Raw genomic sequence first — 27,028 nt, 5'->3', positions numbered from 1 at the left:
ACACACGTCATACACACACACACACATACGCTCTCACACACGGTCAAACAAGCACACACACAAGTGATAAGGATACAATCTTCCTGGAGGACAAAGGCCTCAGCTATCTGCAGAGAGGGAGACAGAGAGGGTTAAAGGTTAACAAGTATATTCATTTAGACACTGCTTTTACATTCTAGTCACCCAGAACAACTAACAAGTGTATTCCACCCAGGAATAGACAAATACATACTGTTTTACCATCAACTGTACTATCAAGAAGTTAAACAATGCATATAGCCTAATACGGAATAATGATTCAATTACATTTAGTATGACTTTAACCCTGAGACAAAAACACGTAAACAACCTCCCTAAGAGGCATTAAAGAAGGTAAACGCACACAAACACCGTCGGGTAAGCAAGAGAAACACTGCTAATCTCCATGGACACAGTGGAAAATGCAGGAAAGTCTTTAAAATCCTTCTTGATCACAGTTGCATTTGTAGTTTCTAAAGTTCCCCCTATCCACCTGTAGCTAGGAGATGAGGCGAGCTCCACAGCCTGATAAAGCAGCAGCGTTGTGTCAGACTCTACCTCTCTAGTGACTGTTATTGTTCTCCTGCTGACTGAAGTGGAGAGAGTGAGAGAGAGAGAGAGAGAGAGAGAGAGAGAGAGAGAGAGAGAGAGAGAGAGAGAGAGAGAGAGAGAGAGAGAAAGAGGGCATGAGCGCTCGCATTTCTAATCAAGTGAGAGGCGGTAACAACCCACTGACCTCTCTCACACTCACTCTTTCTCCCTCTTCTTTGTTGCAAGTAACAAAACATTTATATAAATATGAATTGCTCATTTTGCTTGCTTGTGGTGCGTAGGCCTACATTTGCGTGAGAGAGAGAGAAAGGGAGAGAGTGAGAGAGAGCTCAGGGGAGAGAGAGAATGAGGGAGCAGTGAGAGAGAAATAAGAGGCTTTGACAAAAAAAACAAGAGAAAAGACTTCCTCCTAATGTACTACATGTTTTTATAGGAAGTATAAAAGTATCAAATGTAATCTCCTTCGTAGAAAGCTCCATTAAAACTCAGGGAGACATAACACAAACAATCATTCTGCCCTTACAAGGGCTGGTCAGAACTCCCTGGGTTGCTAAAAGCTGTCTGGATCTCGACCAATCAGATTGGAGACAGGGGAAGAAGGTCAGAGGTGAACAGATGTGAGTTGGTTAGAATAGGGCTGTGTTCAGAGCATTGCAGAAAGAAAATGAATAAAGCTGACGTGATTCCCTGTTCTATCCAACAGATGTCATGTCCCAATCCCAAATTGACCCCTTGACCCTACAGGGCTTCCCAAACCTTTTTGACCCAATTTTGATATCTGAAAATTCTTGCAACCCCAACCATGTGAAAATTATGTAATTAACAGCCAATGTTTACTTTCTTTACTTTTTACTTTTTTTTTATTAGAAACTATGACAGTCAATTGCAAAACATTCTAACAGTATTTCTGGTTGTCTTGAACGCACTGAAGTCAGAGATTTCCGAGTTTGATTTCACTAACCGGAATGTCAACTGAGCTAGGATCACAGTCAAATGGATTGGAAAGTAGGTCCCAAAGTGCTCTTCCAAGCGTTGGATGTGAGCAGTCATCACTCGTGTGGGACACTTCCTGATGCTGTTTTCTGTTACAAACATGCTTTCCTCTGGATCGGTCACTGATCTGGAGAATGTTTTTGTATTTCCCCTGCATGCCCCTGTATTTCCCCTGCATTTCCCCTGCATTTCCCCTGCATTTCCCTGTATTCCCCTGCATTCCCCTGCATTCCCCTGTATTTCCCTGTATTCCCCTGCATTTCCCCTGCATTCCCCCTGCATTTCCCCTGCATTCCCCTGTATTTCCCTGTATTCCCCTGCATTTCCCCTGCATGCCACTGTATTCCCCTGCATTTCCCCTGTATTTCCCCTGTATTCCCCTTGTATTTCCCCTGCATGCTTGCATTCAGTTTGTTCAGTTTCTAAAATGTGTCTGATAAATAGGCAAGGAGACTCGTTTTCTTTTCATTACACAGAAAGTCAACCAAGTTTTTTTTTTAACCTCCATTGTGAACTACAAGAGTTCCTCTCTTAATGAAAAACATCTTTCCACCACTCCCCATCGATAACCACCAAGCTTCGCTGTGAAATACAACATTGTCATGTTCTGATCCCATATCTCCACAAGGTTTTGTGAACAGGCGTGCGCAGTGGATGTGGTTTGATGTAGTCAGAGTTCTCTGCTCAGCTCGTTTGGCGCCAGTTGCTCTCGTTGTGCCATACAATGCTTCCATATGGCAGTTTGAGTCATTAAGAGTTTCCTGTTGATTGCTAGCAATAGCATGAATTCTTCATTAAAACACTGTTATTTGACAAATGTATTGATGTGAGTTTCTGTGCCTCTTCCCTCCCCACACATTGCTTTCACTATATAAATTGCGGCTGGTAATATCAAAGTCTCTGCAATATTGTGTGGTTTCATAGTGTAGCGGGTCCAACCGATTCACCGGTACAGTGTAGCCTCTTTCCATGATCTGGTTGAATATTACCCTTTAGATTTTAATCATTTTCATTTAGATTTTTAAGGTTAACCACATGATTTTGAGATACAAAGACGATATTATAATATACAGTAACATGATTTTAAGATACAAAGACGATATTATAATATACAGTAACATGATTTTGAGATACAAAGACGATATTATAATATACAGTAACATGATTTTAAGATACAAAGACGATATTATAATATACAGTAACATGATTTTGAGATACAAAGACGATATTATAATATACAGTAACATGATTTTGAGATACAAAGACGATATTATAATATACAGTAACATGATTTTGAGATACAAAGACGATATTATAATATACAGTAACATGATTTTGAGATACAAAGACGATATTATAATATACAGAAACATGATTTTAAGATACAAAGACGATATTATAATATACAGTAACATGATTTTGAGATACAAAGACGATATTATAATATACAGTAACATGATTTTGAGATACAAAGACGATATTATAATATACAGTAACATGATTTTGAGATACAAAGACGATATTATAATATACAGTAACATGATTTTGAGATACAAAGACGATATTATAATATACAGTAACATGATTTTGAGATACAAAGACGATATTATAATATACAGTAACATGATTTTGAGATACAAAGACGATATTATAATATACAGTAACATGATTTTGAGATACAAAGACGATATTATAATATACAGTAACATGATTTTGAGATACAAAGACGATATTATAATATACAGTAACATGATTTTGAGATACAAAGACAATATTATAATATACAGTAACATGATTTTGAGATACAAAGACGATATTATAATATACAGTAACATGATTTTGAGATACAAAGACGATATTATAATATACAGTAACATGATTTTGAGATACAAAGACGATATTATAATATACAGTAACATGATTTTGAGATACAAAGACGATATTATAATATACAGTAACATGATTTTGAGATACAAAGACGATATTATAATATACAGTAACATGATTTTGAGATACAAAGACGATATTATAATATACAGTAACATGATTTTGAGATACAAAGACGATATTATAATATACAGTAACATGATTTTGAGATACAAAGACGATATTATAATTTACAGTAACATGATTGAGATACAAAGACGATATTATAATTTACAGTAACATGATTTTGAGATACAAAGACGATATTATAATATACAGTAACATGATTGAGATACAAAGACGATATTATAATTTACAGTAACATGATTGAGATACAAAGACGATATTATAATTTACAGTAACATGATTTTGAGATACAAAGACGATATTATAATATACAGTAAATCATTTGTTTTGTATTTTCTTTTTGTCAGGATTTTTGAAATTCTCCCGTGACACCATTTTCATATTAGGCACATGGGGTTGCGACCCCTAGTTTAGGAACCGCTGCTCTATGCGAATGTGAAGATCTGAGAGGATTTGATTGCCATAATAAATATGGTGAAACTTTCACCTAACCTATCAGAGGGCAAGGTGGAGCGATTACCATATTGACTGCACCGGTCAAATCCTCCCAGTCTGTGCTAGGGTCCAGGGTTCCATTTGGGCCATGTCTGTTCTCAACAATACATTTATATCTGAACACTCTAACGCTGAACCCACCTGAACGCGCCCCCAGGAGACAGTTGAAAGTGTTGGGAGGAGGGAGGGAGTAGACCAATGATGTATTTACATCATTGGAGTAGACAGATGCAGAGAGGTGCTGATCAGAAATGACAGCAGTGCCCCTAATGGTGGAGGAGGGAATAGACAACACATTTTCACTTCACCCAGAGCTCTTTGTATCATAATGACAGGGATTATACCACACTCACACACACTGTAGTGGCTGTCTGTGTGTGTGTGTGTGTGTGTGTGTGTGTGTTCAGTCAGTCTGGTAAATACACTACATGACCAAAAGTATGTGGACACCTGCTTGTCAAACATCTCATTCCAACATCATGGGCATTAATATGGAGTTGGTCCCTCCTTTGCTGCTATAACAGCCTCCACTCTTTTGAGAAGGTTTTCCATTAGATGTTGGAACATTGCTGCAGGGTCTTCCATTCAGTCACAAGAGCATTAGTGAGGTCGGGGCTCTGATGTTGGGTGATGTTGGCTAATTAATATTGCCTGCTAACATGAATTTCTTTTAACTAGGTAAATAAATTGTGTCACTTCTCTTGCATTCTGTGCAACAGAGTCAGGGTATATGCAGCAGTTTGGGCCGCCTGGCTCATGGCGAACTGTGAAGACTATTTCTTCCTAACAAAGACAGTCTACTTCGCCAAACGGGGGATTTTCAAAAGCGCATAATCGTTGCACAAATGTACCTAACCATAAACATCAATGCCTTTCTTAAAATCAATACACAAGTATATATTTTTAAACCTGCATATTTAGTTAAAAGAAATTCATGTTAGCGGGCAATATTAAACTTTGCTCGCTGCAAACTAATTTGCCAGAATTTTACATAATTATTACAAAACATTGAAGGATGTACAATGTAACAGGAATATTTAGACTTATGGATGCCACCCGTTAGATAAAATACAGAACGGTTCCGTATTTCACTGAAAGAATAAACGTTTTATTTTCGAAATTATAGTTTCCGGATTTGACCACATTAATGACCTAAGGCTCGTGTTTCTGTGTGTTATTATGTTATAATTAAGTCTATGATTTGATAGAGCAGTCTGACTGAGCGATGGTAGGCAGCAGCAAGCTCGTAAGCATTCATTCAAACAGCACTTTCGTGCGTTTGCCAGCAGCTCTTCGCAATGCTTCAAACATTGCGCTGTTTATGACTTGAAGTCTATCAGCTCCCGAGATTAGGCTGGTGTAACCGATGTGAAATGGCTAGCTAGTTAGCGGGGTGCGCGCTAATAGAGTTTCAAACGTCACTCGCTCTGAGACCTGGAGTAGTTGTTCCCCTTGCTCTGCAAGGGCCGCGGCTTTTGTGGAGCGATGGGTAATGAATCTTCGAGGATGGCTGTTGTCGATGTGTTCCTGGTTCGAGCCCAGGTAGGGGTGAGGAGAGGGACGGAAGCTATACTGTTACACTGGCAATACTAAAGTGCCTATAAGAACATCCAATAGTCAAAGGTTAATGAAATACAAATGGTATAGAGGTAAATAGTCCATAATAACTACAACCTAAAACTTATTTCCTGGGAATATTGAAGACTCATGTTAAAAGGAACCACCAGCTTTCATATGTTCTCATGTTCTGGGGTGTCCACATACTTTTGCTTAATAGTGAGGAATTACAGCTAATCACAGAGGGAATCACACCTACACCAGGCTGTCAGATAAATGTTGACTTGAGAACAGCGCAGGCAGGTAGAAATACAATATATAGAATGGAGAGGGACGGGCACACACCTGATGGAGGGACTGAGGAAGGTGGGAGTGATCTTTACGTTCCCCTAGCTCCTCTAGGGAGGCTAGGAGGGCAGTGCTAGGGTCTGTGGTGGAGGTGGTAGGTTCTGTGGTGGAGGTAGGTCCTGTAGGCTTTGTGGTGGAACCCCTTCAGGGTTACTGTAGGAGGGTTCGTCTGGACAACCTGCTACGGGGCTGATGGGACATGTAGTCTCTGGAGACACAGAAGGGTGGAGCTCTACCAAACTGCCTAAAGAGAGAATGTGAGAGGGAGAGAATTGAGGATGGGGACAAGACAAAAAGGAGAGAGTGCATCAAACATCAAAGCAACCCTGTTATAAAAGTCAGACAGTGAGAGCCAGTGAAAACTGAGCAGAATCTCTACCTACTGAGTGATTACACACACTCTCGCTATGTACTTTTCTCTTTGTGATTCTGTTCTGTGGAAACCATACAGCCCGTTTGAACAATCCCAAGACCTAACAAGTCAATAAAGCCTTTTTATCACATGGTGGGAAATGAATTTGGTTGGTAGCGACATAACATTCATAGTATAATGCACCATTGAGCACTTAAACCGACATGCACACACACACAACAGTGAGCCTTGTTGTTAGCCAGACTAAAGGCTAAAACAAGGGATGGACAAAGGCTAGCACAATGACACACAGAGCTCACATCACAGGCTAGCACATTTGGCTACAATGACATCACAATGGAAAAACAACACAATAGGCAACACCCAGTGGCAACTGGTAGTTACTCACGTCTTGCCCAGACATTGTGTGTTATGGGACAGGCACCACAGATCCTCAGGCTCCTCTCAATCACTTTACCTCTCCACTGACTCCCTACGTCTTCCCTTCTTCTCCCTGACTTCTATTAAAATCTCTCCCTATCGATCTACCTCCTCTTCTCCTTATGTCCTGCTCCTTGCTGTACCACTCTCCTTTACCTCTCCATCTCTCTGACTGTAGCTGATGTGATTGCTCTGACATCACTGTGTGACCCGGGCTGTATGCCACAAATCTGATCTGCTGACCGATTAACAGGGTTAGTGTACAGTGGCTTGCGAAAGTATTCACCCCCCTTGGCATTTCTCCTATTTTGTTGCCATGCAACCTGGAATTACAATTTTTTTTTTGGGGGGGGGGGGGGGGGGGGGGGGGTTGTATCATTTGATTTACACAACATGCCTACCACTTTGAAGATGCAAAATATTTTTTATTGTGAAACAAACAAGAAATAAGACAAAAAACAGAAAACTTGAGCGTGCATAACTATTTAACCCCCCCAAAGTCAAAACTAAGTTTGATGGTTCCGCTGGTGTACAGCAATCTTTAAGTCATACCACAGATTCTCAAATTGGATTGAGGTTTGGGCTTTGACTAGGCCATTCCAACACATTTAAATGTTTTCCCTTAAACCACTTGAGTGTTGCTTTAGCAGTATGCTTAGGGTCGTCCTGCTGGAAGGTGAACCTCCGTCCCAGTCTCAAATCTCTGGAAGACAAACAGGTGTACCTCAAGAATTCCCCTGTATTTAGCGCCATCCATCATTCCTTCAATTCTGTCTAGTGTCTCAGTCCCTGAAAAACATCCCACATTTTTTCTGGCCACTCTTCTGTAAAGCCCAGCTCTGTGGAGTGTACGGCTTAAAGTGGTCCTATGGACAGATACTCCAATCTCCGCTGTGGAGCTTTGCAGCTCCTTCAGGGTTATCTTTGGTCTCTTTGTTGCCTCTCTGATTAATGCCCTCCTTGCCTGGTCTGTGAGTTTTGGTGGGAGGCCTTCTCTTGGCAGGTTTGTTGTGGTGCCATACTCTTTCCATTTTTTAATAATGGAATTAATGGTGCTCCGTTTGAAACACGTTATGTTTTTAATTTCACTTCGCCAATTTGGACTATTTTGTGTATGTCCATTACATGAAATCCCCCAAAAAATACATTTAAATTACACGTTGAAATTAAACAAAATTGGAAAAACGCCAGGGGGATGAATACTTTTGCAAGGCCCTGTAAGTGCACACATACAAAGACACATACGCACACACAGACATACACAGACACACACGCACACTCGTAAGCCCAGACGATTGAGTAACCCAGACCTTCAACCATGGCCACAAACACACAGTTTACTCAATAGAATTGACTAGTCTCCGCCTCCTCCTGATCAATGGTACCCAATAAAACTGATCCAAGGTGATAGATTTCCTGTGTGTGTGTGTGTGTGTGTGTGCGTTACCTGTGTCTGAGAAGGAGGAGTCATCATCATCATCGCCCTTCAACTTTCTATCACCATCTTCCTCCTCCTCTTCATCCCTATTAGCATTTAAAGAGTCTTGTTCGATGGAGTCACATCCAACCCTCTGACCATCATCGAGTTGAGTTTGTGTCAAGTTCTGGTTTTGGTGGGCGGAGACCTGAATTGGTTCCGAGGGGTCCGATTGGTTGTAGTGGAGGTCCACTACGCCCTCCTGACCCTCTGACACCACTGGTCCCGCCCTCTCGCACTGACCTGGAAGCAGAAAAAGAGACAGGTTCTGTTGTTGTCATAACACACAGAAGGAGATTCCAATCGACTCTGGAGGCACTCATGTAGATCTAATACAGGGTCTTCCACCTTTTCTTGCCCAGGGACCCCCGTCCAGGCAAATTAGCAACCCAGAAACCCCCTCCCAGGCAAATCAGAGACCCAGGGACCCCCGCCCAGGCAAATTAGCAACCCAGAAACCCCCTCCCAGGCAAATCAGAGACCCAGGGACCCCCGCCCAGGCAAATTAGCAACCCAGAAACCCCCTCCAAACACATTTTCCAAAAGCAGCTGTTTAGCTGGTTAAACAAAAGGTCATCCACGTGTCAGCAAAAATGCATGTCCAGGTCAAGAAGGCTTTCCAACACTTTCTGCGACTGGTATTCACCGGGTGCCTTTTCAAAGACTATGTCAGATACTCCAGTCAGTGTAATTAGCTACAATGAATGTAATTAGCTACAATGAATGTAATTAGCTACAATGAATGTAATTAGCTCCAATGAATGTAATTAGCTCCAATGAAGTAATTAGCTACAATGAATGTAATTAGTTACAATGAATGTAATTAGCTCCATTCAGTGTCATTATCTCAATATTAGGAGTTGAGATACAGTGCCTATAAAAACAAAATCTACACCTCCATTGATTTCTTAATTTTATTGTGTTACAAAAAGTGGGATTCAAAGGAATTTCATGTATTTTTTGTCAACAATCTACACAAAATACTCTTGTCAAAAAAAAAAACTTAAATTAAGATTCATTAAAAAGAAAACACCAATAATAATTATTCACCCCCAGAGTCAATTCATGTTAGAAACGCCTTATTGAGAGCCTCCTTGGGTAAGACTCTAAGAGCTTTGGGTAAGACTAAGAGCTTTGGGTAAGACTCTAAGAGCTTTGGGTAAGACTAAGAGCTTTGGGTAAGACTCTAAGAGCTTTGGGTAAGACTCTAAGAGCTTTGGGTAAGACTCTAAGAGCTTTGGGTAAGACTCTAAGAGCTTTGGGTAGGACTCTAAGAGCTTTGGGTAAGACTCTAAGAGCTTTGGGTAAGACTCTAAGAGCTTTGGGTAAGACTCTAAGAGCTTTGGGTAAGACTCTAAGAGCTTTGGGTAAGACTAAGAGCTTTGGGTAAGACTAAGAGCATATATATATATATATATATATATATATATATATATATATATATATATATATATACAGTTGAAGTCATAAGTTTACATACACAGTCATTAAAACAAATTTCTCAACCACTCCACAAATGTCTTGATAACACAGTTTTGTGTTGTGTTGGCCCCAAATATAAGGTTTACTTTGCTGTGTTTTTTGTAGCATTAGTTTAAGTGCCTTCTGTATATTTGTATTCTTCTTTTCACTCATTTTGTCCATTTTAAAGTCACTACTGGCCTGATCCCTGACCAGTTCCATTCCTATTCTGCAGCTCAGTTCAGAAGGATGACTGCATCTTTGACATCATCCACAGAATAATTACTAACTTGTTTTTATTTTCTATAACTAGGTAAGTCAGTTAAGAACAAATTCTTATTTACAATGGCGGCCTAGGAACAGTGGGTTAACTGCCTTGTTCAGGGGCAGAACGACAGATTTTTACCTTGTCAGCTCGGGGATTTGATCTAGCAACCTTTCGGTTACTGGCCCAACGCTCTAACCACCTGCCACCCCTGTCTGATTTGCTTTTGTTACCCATCTACCAATCACTGCCCTTCTTTATGAGGCTTTCGTAAAGCTCCCTGGTCTTTGTAGCTGAATTTGTGCTTTAAATTCAATACATGACTGAGGGATCTTACAGATGTATGTATGGGGGACAGAGGAAGGGGAAGTCATTCAAAAATCATGTTAACCTCTATGTGATTTATTAAGCCACATTTTACTTCTCAACTAATGTAGGCTTGTCTAAACAAAGGAGGTGAAAACTAACAACTATATTTTAGTTATTCATTTGTAAAAAGTTGTAGCATTTTCTTTTCACTTGGATATTATGGCGATCAATGACAAAAAGAGTACAATTCAATCTATTTCAATCCCACTTGGTAAAGCAACACATTCTGAATGAAATGGACCTTCTATATGTAATCCCAAAATGTTTATTCTGTTGTTGCTAGTGATATTTGCACACTTTCTCAAATGCATTTTACACCGGTGGAAACTCCCTCCAGCCAATGTTCACACTAACTCAATGTTCACACTAACCCAATGCTCACACTAACCCAATGTTCACACTAACCCAATGCTCACACTAACCCAATGCTCACACTAACCCAATGTTCACACTAACCCAATGTTCACCCAATGTTCACACTAACCCAATGTTCACACTAACCCAATGTTCACACTAACCCAATGTTCACACTAACCCAATGCTCACACTAACCCAATGCTCACACTAACCCAATGCTTTTAAATCAATGACCAGGAGAAAAGGGTGAAGAATCGGGACATAAGACAACATTTCAGCTCTCTCTCTCTCTCTGCCTCTCCTCTCCTAGATCTTATGCAGAGCTCCTCTCTCTCCCTCTCCTCTCCTAGACCTTATCCAGAGAGCTCCTCTCTCCTTCTGCCTCTCCTCTCCTCTCCTAGACCTTATGCAGAGAGCTCCTCTCTCTCTGCCTCTCCTCTCCTGGACCTTATCCAGAGAGCTCCCCTCTCTCTGCCTCTCCTCTCCTAGACCTTATCCAGAGAGCTCCTATCTCCTTCTGCCTCTCCTCTCCAAGACCTTATCCAGAGAGCTCCTCTCCTCTCCTAGACCTTATCCAGAGAGCTCCTCTCTCTCCCTCTCCTCTCCTAGACCTTATGCAGAGAGCTCCTCTCTCCTTCTGCCTCTCCTCTCCTAGACATTATTCAGAGAGCTCCTCTCTCTCCCTCTCCTCTCCTAGACCTTATCCAGAGAGCTCCTCTCTCTCCCCCTGCCTCCCGCACTCACCCATGGGCTCGGCAGGTGGCCTAGTGGTTAGATCGTTGGGCCAGTAACCGAAAGGTTGCTGGATTTAATCCCCGAGCTGACAAGGTAAAAAATCTGTTGTTCAGCCCCTGAGCAAGGCAGTTAACCCACTGTTCCCTATGTGCCGATGACATGGATGTCAATTAAGGGAGCCCCTCCGCACCTCTCTGATTCAGAGGTGTTGGGTTAAATGCGGAAGACTCATTTCAATTGAAGGCATTCAGTTGTACAACTGACTAGGTTCCCCCCTTCCTCTCCCTGTCACCTTCTCATCCTTACCCTCATCCATGGGGCTCCTCCTCCGTGACCTCTCAGCATGAAGGTCGGCCACTCCCCTTGCCACGCCTACAATAAACAGCCCTCCTACTGACTAGAGAGAGAGAGAGAGAGTTTATTTCCCTTTTGTTTGTCTATTCCACTTGCTTTGGCAATGTAAACATGTGTTTCCAATTCCCTTTGAGAGAGGGGGGAAGAGAGAAAGAACGAGGGATTAGTGAGAGAAAGAATAGAGGCTTTCACTGTTCCACTGCCTTGCCTGTCCTGAGATACTGGGCTGTTTATAAGCCTTCCTCTAATCAGTTCAATTCTGTTTAAAGTTTCACCACATTACAGCAGTAAAACAAGCTAAAATCCTAAAATCTGATCTTTTGACCCCTAAAACAAGAGAAAAGACTTCCTCCTAATGTACTACATGTTTTTATAGGAAGTATAAAAGTATCAAATGTAATCTCCTTCGTAGAAAGCTCCATTAAAACTCAGGGAGACATAACACAAACAATCATTCTGCCCTTACAAGGGCTGGTCAGAACTCCCTGGGTTGCTAAAAGCTGTCTGGATCTCGACCAATCAGATTGGAGACAGGGGAAGAAGGTCAGAGGTGAACAGATGTGAGTTGGTTAGAATAGGGGTGTGTTCAGAGCATTGCAGAAAGAAAATGAATAAAGCTGACATGATTCCCTGTTCTATCCAACAGATAGTCATGTCCCAATCCCAAATGGACCCCTACGCACATATGACAATCTGAGAGGATTCGATTGGCATAATCAATATGGTGTAACTTTCACTTAGCCTATCAGAAGGCAAGGCGTTATTACCAGTGTAAGTAAGGGAATAGAAAAGAGAAAACATGTCTAACGCAATTCCTGAGTAAACAAACACATTCTTCCAGATCTCAAAACACTGAATTAGAGGTCGACAGATTAGGATTTTTCAGCGGTGATACCGATTAATCTGACATTTTTATTTATTTATGTTTATATATAAAATAATGACAATTACAACAATACTGAATGAACAACGAACACTTTTATTTTAACTTAATATAATACATAAATTAAATCAATTTAGTCTGAAATAATGAAACATGTTCTGTTTGATTTAAATAATTAAAAAACAAAGTGTTAGAGAAGTTAAAGTGCAATATGTGCCATGTAAAAAAGCTAACATTTGAATTCCTAGCTCAGAACATGAGAACATATGAAAGCTGGTGGTTCCTTTTAACACAAGTCTTCAATATTCCCAGGTAAGAAGTTTTAGGTTGAGGTTATTATAGGAATTATAGGACTGTTTTCTCTATACCTTTTGTATTTCATAGACCTTTAACTATTGGATGTTCTTATAGACACTATAGTATTGCCCGCCTCATCTCGGGAGTTGATAGGCTTGAAGTCATAAACAGCGCTGTGCTTGCGAAGAGCTGCTGGCAAAACGCACGAAAGTGCTGTTTGAATGAATGCTTACGAGCCTGCTGCTGCCTACCATCGCTCAGTCAGACTGCTCTATCAAATCATAGACTTAATTATAACATAACAACACACAGAAACACGAGCCTTTGGTCATTAATATGGTCGAATCCGGAAACTATCATTTCGAAAACAAAACGTTTATTCTTTCAGTGAAATATGGAACCGTTATATATTTTATCGAACAGATGGCATCCATAAGTCTAAATATTTCTGTTATATTGCACAACCTTCAATGTTATGTCAAATTAATTACTGTCTTTGTTAGGAAGAAATGGTCTTCACACAGTTCGCAACGAGCCAGGCGGCCCAAACTGTTGCATATACCCTGACTCCTTGCAACCACAAAGTCCTTTTGATGCTGCACTTGCATAGCAGGTGGTCAGCCTGCCACGCAGTCTCCTCGTAGATTACAATGTAATCGGCGTCCAAAAAGGTCATGCCAATTAATCGGTCAACCTCTACTTAGAATACACTTCAGCATTAAAACGGCAGTTCGGAATAGTTTGTGCATATATTATGTCAACATTTTGTGCCGTTTTGTTCATTTTGGACTTTGGCTGTTCGGGCACACAACCTTTTTATCGAGGTAAATTGAAGTCGGTAGCCGAAGTCTACGCCCCTCGTAAATGCCTGTTGTCATTCCCCAAGAGACGACTCATCCTCATGCAAATTTTCTGATGTGAGAAATGTCAAAATGTATGTTTTGTAACGACCCAGGGAAATCGACCCTGCCGCACGAGCATGCTTTTGCGGCACAGTCGATAGCGCGCCGGACCTCGGGCTCGAGACCTGCCCCTCGCTGTTTCATTACATTGGTGTCAGAAGTGGGATCGGACCTTGCATCCACGACAGTGCGTGTGCTTGGCCGGTGAGCGCATTCCTGTAAGACGTAGAGTCGCAAGCTAGCGCGAGGACGCGCTCTTTGAAAGGAGGGAGTAGTGTAACGACCCTGGGTTTATAAACGCGGAAATCGGCCCTGCTAATTTCCTACAATTCGAAACAGTTTGCCTTCAGGTGGAGAGAAAGGTTAGCATGTTTTTATATGATATCTGAGTGAGACTAATAAAATAATGCGCCCCCCCCGGCCGGTAATTCAACCATGATAAGTTTAGATTACTAAATTAGTTTAACTGCCAACTATCTACGAAAATGTAGCTGACATGGGCTAATTGACTGACAGAGAAACTGCTGAGGCACAACTACATTTCTATATTGCACCTTGTGTATTCTACTATTCTAACTCGCAACAGTAAATTGAGACCCAATTTAGCGCCGAAAAAATTTATCTGAGGGCATTCAAAAGGGTTAGGCCCGAATTGCCCATCCATGTTCTAGAGGGTTAGGCCCGAAGAAATAGACTTCATAGAATGGACATATCCCAGGAGTATTGTATGGAACATGCAGAATAACCTGAAGAGCAAGGCAGGTGGCTTTATGCAACGCCTACCTCTGAATTAATGGTGTTATTCACAATGCATCTCTAAGGGGAGTGTGTGTGTCTCAGCAGGGCATGTTGGCGCCAGCTGAACTTGACCACTGTTAATGTTAACCCTCCTTGCTATCTCTCGTCCTCCCTATCCATCTACCCTTCTCTGTTACTCTTGGCTCTCGGTCTACCGCTTATTCTCTCCCTCTATCACCACATCATCCTTCGTCTCTGTTCTCTTGCAGGGGGCCCATAAATAATGAAGTACACACACACACAGTTACACACAGGTGGAAAGTAGGTCAGCCCATCTCACGTGAGAGAAGGGTTAAAAACAATGTTTGGAACACACACACACACACACACACACAATCGATCCAAAGCCAACTCAACTGACAAAAACACCCAAGTGGGAACATGCACAGGCTAGAACTTGCAATTAATTCACACACACAGGGAGTATAATCAATATTAACTAGCCTAACCGGAGTGGATTCTATGACTCATCAACCTGAAGATACAAGGCATTACACAACACACAGAAGCTACATAGAGGACTGTTCAGGTGACTCATCTGAATGTAATAAGATGCACTTCCATGTTCCCTCTACACAGATGCTGTATGTGTATCTGGGGGTCTACGTGGTGAACATCAGACAGTTATGTATTCCTCTCACAAAATGAACATACTCTGGTCCTCACCCAGAGGACAGTAACAAGGGTCTTCTCTCTGACACATTCAAATCACTTAGCTAATGTTATGTACTAAACTGCCAGTTGTGGATGGTGACCGACAAAATAATATCATGATGCATCATGTTTCTTGTAGTCAGAACGGTCATCAGACTGGCGCACAATGTTCTGGAGTAGACAACCTAACAGTCAGTCATAAGACTTGCTACAATACACAACTATTGGAAAAAACCTGCTTCACGGCAAGGGCTACAATGCGGACATTTTTTTCTCCGTGCAGACAATTGTCCTGACAATGCTAGCAAATAATAGGTAATGTCGTGATTAGTTATCTTCACTGGCTTGTCAACGGGTTTACTTGGCTAGCTAGCATAACAAGCTAACCTTAGTTAGCCTACCTATAGCGGTCTGCGTTGCTTGAAGCTAACGCTACTGTACCTACTACTATACACATTGCTAGCTATTAAGGTCCCGTGTTATTGCAAAATTCAATATGAATTAATATATAGAATACATGAGTACGTATATGTTTAACACACGGTTGGATCATGTTAGCTGTGACCTAGCTAACTTGGCTACATAAACATGTCTGGCTGTCAAGCTAGCGCTTGTCAGGTTTTTTACGGTGCTTTTTGATACAAATCGTTGTCTCCTAAAACACGGCCGTAGCTAGCTACTTACAATTGAATGGGTCTTGTATCCAGTATGCAGGGTGCTGAACCAAACATTGACACTGATATTTGTTTTCCGGTATCTTCCTTACACCTATCCGGAAGATTCACAATCTGACGCTTTCCCATCGGTGGACAGCTTTTGCAGTGGTTTGGCGCCATCAGGCGGTCATATAGCGTAGCTACAAATACGACGAGGTCAAGCGTCAGATGTAAGTGCAGGTCAAATTTAATTCCCTAATTTTTTAGATGGTTAGGTTTTTCTAGAGGGAAACATATGCTTTATTGCGGGGATAAACAGTTTGTCAAAAATAGTGGCAATACTAGTTGAATACTAAGTTTCTAAACAGCATTGTCGACCAACAATGCACACAGACTCCCACAGTCATGATTTGCAACACACCAATTATGCATAAATTTTAAATAAATTACCTTTGAAACAGTCCACCAGTATTAATCAAAACATTTATTTTGATAATTACATTTCCTCCAATGGATATAGCATGAAAGATGCAATATGCTTTTTGATGTACTCTAATCACAAAATCATTTATCCAGGTGGAATGCTAAGGCATATGATGACAATCAGCGAATACAGAATGGCAGACTGACTGACCATGATCAGACATTTTAGTACTTACCATTTAGAATTAGTCCTAATAGCCCAAAACTGTACATATAACTGAATGAACTGTCAATACATGTAGACATGGTATGCATGTACACTAAAAAGTTACCTATACACAAAACAATTCAAGCGGTAGAAACCAATCACATATGATTGCCTGGAAACCTGACGTTGAATTGCATGTCGGGCAGAAACGAGCGTTTGAATCAGGAACGTTTCCTCTCACGACCTCTACAAGCCAGAATGTTGAATAAAATGTTATTTGAATGTACTTTTCTGGTTGTCCATGTGGTTGGTCCTTTTGCAGGTAGGAATGTAAGACAGTATGTCCACAGGAAAGTATAATTCCATCAACTTTTCAAAGTTCTGCTATTGCTTTCAGATTTAGATCATCTGAAGCATGCATACTTGCCAAGCTCATGCACGGCTTCACATGGTTCTGCGCATGCTTCAGGTGATAGAAATCTGAACGCTCTACCAGTGCTTTGAAAAGTTGATGTAATTTCACTTTCCTGTGGATATATTGTCTCACATTCCCACCTCCAAAAGGACTGACCAGTAAAGTACTTAAAAATATTTTATTCAACATTCTGACTTATAGATGTCATGCGAGGAAACTTTCGTGATTCAAAACGCTCATTTCTGCCCGATGAAGTATTCAATGCAATTCAACATCAGGTTTTCAGGAAACGCATACTAGTATGACCCAGTTAGTTTCATGTGCTGTGTTAGCAAAAAGCCTATAGTATTAAAAACCCATGAATAACAGTGACAAAATGTGATTGAATGGTTTAAATACATATTGACTCATTATAACCTTGCTTTGCCAATAAAGTAACCATTCTGCTGCTACCCGTAACCAACCGCAGAGAAAACGTCCTGTGAGGGTAGGAGCGGCAGCCTTTCACCAGTACACTCTTCGGCTCGACAGCACTTCGCATAGAGCTCAGGACAAACACCGTAGCCCCTTTTAAGAAGATAAAATACCAAACTCATCAGCTCAGGACCACCCTAAACTATGACGTTGGGAGTGGTTCAACAGTCCAACAACTTGGGGGTTTAGGGTTATCTAGAATTGTAGCCTCGGACAGCCTGGCTGCACTACCCCTCCAATCCTAGTGGTGGCGCTGTGTGTCTATATCCATCCCTCCTTCTGGGTGTTCTCCAGTACCTCCTCATACAGCCAGCTCTGGGTGAACTCCTGGGACTTATCCACCAGTTCAAACAGCTGCTTGTACTCCTCTGGGTAGACATGGCCCGTCAGTACATCCTCCTGCATCCCCATCTCCTTCAGCAGCTTAGGACCACTGTCTGGACTCCACATACTGGGAGAGAGAATGAGGGTGAGAGGCAGAGATGGAGAAAGAGAGCAAACTAAATTATCAATGTGGCCAACAAGGATCATATTTAAATTTGTACAGCACTCACTTGAAACGGTCTGTGCAAGATTGTGTGCGCGCGCGCGAGTTCCACTCACTTGAGCCGGTCTACTAGCCGGGCCTTCCTCTTGGCCAAACATTGTTTGACCATCATAACCAGGGTGGCTGCATTGGAGGGGGTCAGCGAGGCGGAGAACAGGTCCTTGCGAGGTGTCATTCGCACCAGACACAGGTTGTCATTAGGAAGCTGGAGGACGGAGGAAGAAAACGACAGGCTTCAGACCTTGTCTGTTTTTTAATGGTTGTAGCTACGCCGGTACAGTGCGCTTTATAGAAGAGACAAACTCAATAGCAACGATCATAAAATGTAAAAACACACAGAAGAGCAGAATTAGCAGTTATCCAATATTTGTAACAAGTCTCCAATATGTAGTACATGACATTGTCTTTCACTGTATATTCAAACACAGGAGGATCTGACGAAGTGAATGTTCCATTATGATGCTGGTAGAACAGTGCATCCTTACTCTGCTCTTTGGAATGGCCAGCTTGTACTTAGAAGAAGTCACAAACGATGCCCACGGCTCCTGAAAGAGAACACACAGAGAAGAGCATCTGTTAGAAGAGACACTGTCAAAGCTCTGACATCTGCTCTCACCACTTTTCATTTTCCATTCCTCCAGTTCTACCTTAACTCACACACCCCCTAATCTTCCCACCAGGTATATCAACTTCTCTCCCCCTCCTGCTTATTTCCAGTCCTCCAGTTATAGCCCTTCCCTCTCACCTTGTGTAGCAGTTCGATGTGGCATGCCATCTGCCATAAAGCGCCAAACGCTCTGTAGTTCAACATGTCCCCTGGCTTAGCCATTAGTTTCTATGGGAGAAAAAGAACAAAACCATCCACACCATTGTTAAAACACCACTGCATTTGCGCTCATTGAGTCTCTGTGTGCGTGTGTGCACTCACCAGGTATTCCTTCTCGCTGATGAACATGTTGAGCTCTACTCGTCCGTAACGGTAGATAGAGAGCCGATCAAACAGAACATACAGCAGCTTCCACAGCTGACTCCTCTCAATGCGCTGGGGTAATATACCAACCACCTTCACTGGAACCTCTACACACACACACACAGTTAACAAACACAGAAAAACAGGACAGTTTGTTATATCTATTGTAGTCAGCACCTTTTCACCAGGGTCAAATTCCTGGTATAGATGAGGGATGCAACGGTACAGTATGTTATGGAACCGTTCAGTACGCCCCCTACAGTTCAATACGCACACGTGCACCGCGGAATTATGGTATGCCTGTCCTTTTCCAAAACTTGATAATTGCGCTGCAGACTACACACACATTGTACATTCAGATCCACACGTGCCGCTTGGGGCCGTTAGGGAGCTCCTGAGGGCTGACAAACTTTACTCCACAACAATGTCTCAATGTCTCAATCGCAGTAACCGCAACCCCCTTAAACAAACAATGACGATTTGCAATGACGCCTCAGTAGGAAATATCCCTAAAGGGTCCCCACGAGGAGGGGAAACTAATAACAAGTATTCTCTCAGCTCCAACGTGACAATGGCGAGCGCTAGCAAGACCGAGAGAAGCACATTTTAAGAGGCACCGCCGTCTTTCAAATCCGCTGTGTGGGAACATTTTGGATTCAGCGTTCAATACTGTAATGAAACAGCAGGGAGCAGGTCTCGAACCCTCGACCTTCTAGCCCAATGTCCAGCGCACCATCGTCTGTGCCGCAAAAATACGCTCCAACGGCAGAGTCGATTTCCGCGCTTATAAACCGAGGGACGTTACAATACGATGACGAGGGTAAGAAGGCCGTAAAACAAAGTACAGTCTGCACACACAATTGACAGACACCCAATCTAGCTCTCTCCACTGATAGTTGGACATCCAGAGCAACGCAAAGCTACCTCTCTCTGACGGTTCACTGTGTACTGGAAGCTACCTCTGACGGTTCACTGTGTACTGGAAGCTACCTCTCTCTGACGGTTCACTGTGTACTGGAAGTGACCCCTCTCTGACGGTTCACTGTGTACTGGAAGCTACCTCTCTCTGACGGTTCACTGTGTACTGGAAGTGACCCCTCTCTGACGGTTCACTGTGTACTGGAAGTGACCCCTCTCTGACGGTTCACTGTGTACTGGAAGCTACCCCTCTCTGATGGTTCACTGTGTACTGGAAGCTACCCCTCTCTCTGACGGTTCACTGTGTACTGGAAGCTACCCCCCTCTCTGACGGTTCACTGTGTACTGGAAGCTACCCCCCTCTCTGACGGCTCACTGTGTACTGGAAGCTACCCCCCTCTCTGACGGTTCACTGTGTACTGGAAGCTACCCCCCTCTCTGACGGTTCACTGTGTACTGGAAGCTACCCCCCTCTCTGACGGCTCACTGTGTACTGGAAGCTACCCCCCTCTCTGACGGTTCACTGTGTACTGGAAGCTACCCCCCTCTCTGACGGTTCACTGTGTACTGGAAGCTACCCCCCTCTCTGACGGTTCACTGTGTACTGGAAGCTACCCCCCTCTCTGACGGTTCACTGTGTACTGGAAGCTACCCCCCTCTCTGACGGTTCACTGTGTACTGGAAGTGACCCCTCTCTGACGGTTCACTGTGTACTGGAAGCTACCCCCCTCTCTGACGGTTCACTGTGTACTGGAAGCTACCCCCCTCTCTGACGGTTCACTGTGTACTGGAAGCTACCCCCCTCTCTGACGGTTCACTGTGTACTGGAAGCTACCCCCCTCTCTGACGGTTCACTGTGTACTGGAAGCTACCCCTCTCTCTGACGGTTCACTGTGTACTGGAAGCTACCCCCCTCTCTGACGGTTCACTGTGTACTGGAAGCTACCCCCCTCTGACGGTTCACTGTGTACTGGAAGCTACCTCTCTCTGACGGTTCACTGTGTACTGGAAGCTACCCCTCTGACGGTTCACTGTGTACTGGAAGCTACCCCTCTGACGGTTCACTGTGTACTGGAAGCTACCTCTCTCTGACGGTTCACTGTGTACTGGAAGCTACCTCTCTCTGACGGTTCACTGTGTACTGGAAGCTACCCCTCTGACGGTTCACTGTGTACTGGAAGCTACCTCTCTCTGACGGTTCACTGTGTACTGGAAGCTACCTTTCTCTGACGGTTCACTGTGTACTGGAAGCTACCTCTCTCTGACGGTTCACTGTGTACTGGAAGCTACCTCTCTCTGACGGTTCACTGTGTACTGGAAGCTACCTCTCTCTGACGGTTCACTGTGTACTGGAAGCTACCTCTCTCTGACGGTTCACTGTGTACTGGAAGCTACCTTTCTCTGACGGTTCACTGTGTACTGGAAGCTACCTCTCTCTGACGGTTCACTGTGTACTGGAAGCTACCTCTCTCTGACGGTTCACTGTGTACTGGAAGCTACCTCCCTCTGACGGTTCACTGTGTACTGGAAGCTACCTCTCTCTGACGGTTCACTGTGTACTGGAAGCTACCTCTCTCTGACGGTTCACTGTGTACTGGAAGCTACCTCTCTCTGACGGTTCACTGTGTACTGGAAGCTACCTTTCTCTGACGGTTCACTGTGTACTGGAAGCTACCTCTCTCTGACGGTTCACTGTGTACTGGAAGCTACCTCTCTCTGACGGTTCACTGTGTACTGGAAGCTACCTCCCTCTGACGGTTCACTGTGTACTGGAAGCTACCTCTCTCTGACGGTTCACTGTGTACTGGAAGCTACCTCCCTCTGACGGTTCACTGTGTACTGGAAGCTACCTCTCTCTGACGGTTCACTGTGTACTGGATTGGGAGATGAAGAGCTACAGGTTGTCAAAGCTAAGAAGCACCTTTAATTTGAACGTTTTTCTCCCCTTGATTTCATACAGTAGAGACAGAAACCAGGCCTAGTCAGTCATGCTGCCATTTTTCTGAATGAAATGTTTGATTTGTTTTTAGGAAAAATAAATAGTTAATTGTTTAAAGGGTGATGTGTTTGAATTTGTTTCTTAAATATAAAGATATCGAAACCGTACCGTTGCCCACAAAGCGTGATACATACCAAACCGTGGGCCCACTGTACCGTTGCCCACAAAGCGTGATACATACCAAACCGTGGGCCCACTGTACCGTTGCCCACAAAGCGTGATACATACCGAACCGTGGGCCCACTGTACCGTTGCCCACAAAGCGTGATACATACCGAACCGTGGGCCCACTGTACCGTTGCCCACAAAGCGTGATACATACCAAACCGTGGGCCCACTGTACCGTTGCCCACAAAGCGTGATACATACCGAACCGTGGGCCCACTGTACCGTTGCCCACAAAGCGTGATACATACCGAACCGTGGGCCCACTGTACCGTTGCCCACAAAGCGTGATACATACCGAACCGTGGGCCCACTGTACCGTTGCCCACAAAGCGTGATACATACCGAACCGTGGGCCCACTGTACCGTTGCCCACAAAGCGTGATACATACCGAACCGTGGGCCCACTGTACCGTTGCCCACAAAGCGTGATACATACCGAACCGTGGGCCCACTGTACCGTTGCCCACAAAGCGTGATACATACCGAACCGTGGGCCCACTGTACCGTTGCCCACAAAGCGTGATACATACCGAACCGTGGGCCCACTGTACCGTTGCCCACAAAGCGTGATACATACCGAACCGTGGGCCCACTGTACCGTTGCCCACAAAGCGTGATACATACCGAACCGTGGGCCCACTGTACCGTTGCCCACAAAGCGTGATACATACCGAACCGTGGGCCCACTGTACCGTTGCCCACAAAGCGTGATACATACCGAACCGTGGGCCCACTGTACCATTGCCCACAAAGCGTGATACATACCGAACCGTGGGCCCACTATACCGTTGTATCCCTAGTATAGATGTACTTGGTGAATAAAGGGGAGTCTGATAATGTGTCTTTGTATGTCTTTTTCCTGTGTGTGTCTCACCATCGGTCCAGTTTGCCTCTGATATGCCCAGGTCAGTGAACAGTTTGTCAGTGTACATGGCCGGAGGTCTCATGCTGCCTCTGCCCATAGGGTCCAGCTTGAAGAAATCACAGTGGACCACCTCCAGCTGACCATCCAGAAGACACTCCAAAGCCTACACACACACGCCAGAATGTTGGTACAATGAAGATGTGTAGACATGTAACTCTCCTACTGAAAACGACCCTGGCCAGAGGCTGGGTAGACTCACCTGCAGGTCAGGTAGGAAGGACTTCTCTCCCTCCAGCGTCACCACTCTCTGAGCTCCAGAATTCAGCAGAGTCCTAGTCAACACCCCTGGGCCTGAGACACACACACATTCTAATGAACACTCCCATTGTTACTGACCACACACACAAACCTCTCCCATTGTTACTGACCACACACACAAACCTCTCCCATTGTTACAAACCACACTACCATTCCAGTGTTTTACTTGCTATATTGTATTTACTTTGCCACCATGGCCTTTTTTTTGCCTTTACCTCCCTTATCTCACCTCATTTGCTCACATCGTATATAGACTTGTTTCTACTGTATTATTGACTGTATGTTTGTTTTACACTATGTGTAACTCTGTTGTTGTATGTGTTGAACTGCTTTGCTTTATCTTGGCCAGGTCGCAATTGTAAATGAGAACTGGTTCTCAACTTGCCTACCTGGTTAAATAAAGGTGTTCTCAACTGGCCTACCTGGTTAAATAAAGGTGTTCTCAACTAGCCTACCTGGTTAAATAAAGGTGTTCTCAACTGGCCTACCTGGTTAAATAAAGGTGTTCTCAACTTGCCTACCTGGTTAAATAAAGGTGTTCTCAACTTGCCTACCTGGTTAAATAAAGGTGTTCTCAACTTGCCTACCTGGTTAAATAAAGGTGAAATAAATCAAATTTTAAAAAGTCTGCTGCTGCTCTGTGTTATTATCTATGAATATAGTCACTTTAATAACTCTACCTACATGTACATATTACCGCGACTAACCGGTACCCCACCCCTGTATGTAGCCTCAATATTATTATTTTACTGCTGCTCTTTAATTTTGTTACTTTTAGGTATTTTTCTTAAAACTGCATTGTCGGTTAAGGGCTTATAAGTAAGCGTTTCACTGTAAGGTTGTATTCGGCGAGGTGACAACTAAAATTAGATTTTAAGTCCCAAATGACATAGAGCACAGACGCAGCACGTACCTGGATTACATTCAAATATAACAGCTTTGCTTTCCTCCAGGTCAGGTCCTAGGTGGTGAGTGACCAGTTTGGCCAGGGCAGGGTCTATGATGAACCTTTTGATGGTTCTACAGAGCTGAGCCCTCTGAGTGTTCTCCTCTACCTCCCCTAGGTCCAGGAAGTCATACCTGCCCAGCGGGCGACTCTGTTCCTAAACACACACGAGACAGACACGTTAACAAACATTCTCCTTTCATCTTCCCTACTTCAATGAACACTCCCCTCTTCCTTCATCGCTCCATCCTGCCTCAACCCAGGACTGGCCACCACTGGCGTAATGCAGTTTCTCTGGAAGGTTGCAGTTTGCCCCCACCCCCCAGAAAGGGAACGTCAGCCACTCACAACGTATTAACTATACTGCTGACTGTCCGTGGTGCCCAAATTGTGACATGTCTATGCGGCTGCATGTCTATTGAATTAATGATAGGCTTTCTGTGGTGCCAGGGTATGTCTAGCCTTGCTTTAGCTAACAGATAAATGTATCTTGGTAGGCCTATTTGGTTGCCATGTTCTCAAGTTAAGCGCAACATTTCACAAATCTATACATAGGTGTCGCAATGCTGTCATTTTTTGACTGCTGGTAATAATGTATTTCCTTGTGCAGTAATTAAAAAGTTGGAAATTCAAACATTGCAGATTGTTCCTGAACCTGCATGACATGAGCGGTCCTCGTGCGCTCTCCCAGCTTGGATAGAAAGCCGTTTGTAAAACCAGTCTATTAATGCCAAATAATACAGCCAGTCCACCCTCAGATCTCTAGTTTACTAGGGATTGTTTTGTTATGCAGTGTATCCTACCATCTATTGTGTTATACAGTATTTAGTAACTTTTCATAAAAATGTAATATCATAGCCTAACGAGGGGGAAAAAAGGAGTTGGCTCATGGATTAATTCAGCCACTATTTGTTGTTGAATTCAGCGGGTCTTGTATGACTAATCGCCTACACAAATGGGCTGCAATATTCAAGATACATTTAATTAAATCCAATTCGAGACACCGCCTGAAGTCCTTTGTGTGCTAATGTTTTTGCCACAACCTGTAGGTCGAGGTTGCTGGCCCAACTGTTTTCTATACTGAGTACTGTAAACTCTGGCACTTATGTCCATTGTGCTGCACACCATTTCAACTCAGTCTTGAATGATGCATGCCAAGATATACCAGAGATAAGGCACTGTTGATATTGCAACCACACAACTCAAACCGAGAATTGTTATCCACTGAAGATTATAATCAGTTTGCATCTGCCAATTTATTGTCTGTCCAGTATCCAGATGACCTGTCCCCAGAGCATCCTATACAGTTAATCTTGTTCAATAATGCACTTTTTCAGTCACATTCCTGTAAGCCCAAGAAACACGTAGCTTCCTAGTAGATACGGCGAATAAAAAGGTTTACATGGGCCCCCAGAGCTCGAGCATAACTGTTGTGCAAAACCAATAAGACATTGTTAACAAACACAAACCCAGTAGCTTTCCCACAGTTTTGGAGCAACTGGTTTGCTGTTGTTATGGATACATTGTTACTTGTCCATAAAACACCACCGGTATCTCTACCTGGACAGAGACAGCCACAGCTGACAGGTTCCTGTGGGTTGGGGCTAAAGAGGGGGATGCCCGGTCTGTTCTAGCCTGTTGGGGCTGTGGCCGGCCGGGGCCAGAGGAAAGCGAGTCCAGGCTGAAGGTCCGTCTCTGGAGCAGGACCCTGGGGCTACAGGGAGAGGCAGACTGCTTCAGGGTGGGCCTAGCCCTGGGGTGGCAACATGCAGACCGCACCGCTACCACAAACAGTTTACTTGCCTGAGTGGACATGGCAGACAGATGACAAGAGGAGGGATGATGCTCACAACCTGTGAATGATGAAGAAGAGGCCGAGGTTAGGAAGAGCTCTGAATAAGTCTATGTCTAAGTCTATGGTTAACACTACATATTATTCTGGATGCAATAGTTTGGTTAGACACCACTCAATTAGAGCTTAGTTTACGAGTAGTGTCTATAGTTTACTAGAAAAATATTCATGATAGCCACAGTTGATGGGGACCAGCGTACTGTCAACAAAAACATGTCCTTGAAATACGACACTTTACAGAATGTAACTAACGTTAACTAGTTTACACTCATGCCCGACACCACGTGTCTTGACATTATTTCTCAACGTTAAATTATGTTTATATACTTGGTGATGTTGAGTGAATAATTTGACTTATCGTCGAATCGGATCAATAACTTTGGACTCAAGTAAGCTAGCTAAGTTACTAACGTTATATCAAAAGCTGAGGTAGCCAGCTAGCTAACGTTAGCTAGGTAGTTAGCTACCTATATAAAATGTTAGGTAGCTAGCTACATTAGATACCAACCTAAACGTTTATTTTAAATTTCTTCTGCCAAACAATTTTGGATATGGCTATCGGTCTGGATAGATATCTAGCTTGCATGCCTTGTACTATGGAAAATGCTCTGCAACGTTACGTTTAGCAAGTAAGCTAGCTACAATACTAGCTGGCTAACGTTAGAGATATATCTGGCAAGCTGATCATCAACAGCAAGTATGATACATTGCGTCAAAACTGGGCTTACTTTATCTCAGATATATCGTCGTTTGTCCTGATGTTGCTCTTATTTTAATCTAAAGACAGCTTACATCTCCCAGAATGTTGTAAAAATGCAGTGACATTGAACATGTTGACCCTCGTTGATTTCACAACGCACATCTTACAGTGATGGTTTTACGTCACTAGCAAGCGACGAAATAAGAGATTGACAGGACAGAGAGCCAATCTTAATCAAAAATGTGTAT

General features: G+C 43.2%; 2 protein-coding genes across 11 annotated transcripts in view; both read right to left on the bottom strand.

The window, feature by feature from the left end:
* The window catches only part of LOC110498094 (consortin), a 31,684-nt gene extending 15,537 nt beyond the window's left edge, over positions 1-16,147 (bottom strand). For 2 of the 10 annotated variants that reach the window (XM_036955047.1, XM_036955044.1), the window contains exons 1-7: positions 16,006-16,147; positions 11,740-11,830; positions 8,217-8,489; positions 5,974-6,220; positions 4,213-4,337; positions 383-608; positions 77-107 (exon numbers count right to left, since the gene is read on the bottom strand). The gene's annotated coding sequence lies outside the window, so the exon portion shown is untranslated. Of the gene's footprint in view, positions 1-76; positions 358-382; positions 609-4,212; positions 4,338-5,973; positions 6,221-8,216; positions 8,490-11,739; positions 11,831-16,005 lie in introns of those variants that run through there. The other 8 variants (XM_036955045.1, XM_036955043.1, XM_036955049.1 and 5 more) reach the window with 6 other exon arrangements.
* A 296-nt stretch (positions 16,148-16,443) lies between these two features.
* tfb2m (transcription factor B2, mitochondrial) lies at positions 16,444-26,973 on the bottom strand. Its single transcript, XM_036955042.1, has 10 exons — positions 26,809-26,973; positions 25,789-26,081; positions 24,196-24,385; positions 23,224-23,315; positions 22,974-23,127; positions 18,973-19,121; positions 18,790-18,879; positions 18,530-18,589; positions 18,101-18,249; positions 16,444-17,948 (listed from the first exon to the last, which is right to left on the bottom strand). Exons 2-10 carry the CDS (start codon positions 26,041-26,043, stop codon positions 17,759-17,761), a joined length of 1,329 nt encoding a protein of 442 aa, XP_036810937.1. The 5' UTR covers positions 26,044-26,081; positions 26,809-26,973; the 3' UTR covers positions 16,444-17,758.
* Positions 26,974-27,028: the final 55 nt, after the last annotated feature.

Source organism: Oncorhynchus mykiss, chromosome 19 (assembly GCF_013265735.2).
Source record: "Oncorhynchus mykiss isolate Arlee chromosome 19, USDA_OmykA_1.1, whole genome shotgun sequence".
In the NCBI taxonomy this organism is placed as follows: Eukaryota; Metazoa; Chordata; class Actinopteri; order Salmoniformes; family Salmonidae; genus Oncorhynchus; species Oncorhynchus mykiss.
The sequence above is the reverse complement of the archived record's forward strand: the minus strand, read 5'-3'. Positions and strand labels throughout refer to the sequence as shown.

Coding starts and splice junctions, on each gene's coding strand:
- tfb2m (XM_036955042.1), bottom strand. CDS start 26,043: ATGTCCACTCAGGCAAGTAAACTGTTTGTGGTAGCGGTGCGGTCTGCA. Junction 24,386..25,788: donor CTGTGGCTGTCTCTGTCCAG/GTAGAGATACCG, acceptor GTGTGTGTTTAG/GAACAGAGTCGCCCGCTGGG. Junction 23,316..24,195: donor TATATTTGAATGTAATCCAG/GTACGTGCTGCG, acceptor TGTGTGTCTCAG/GCCCAGGGGTGTTGACTAGG.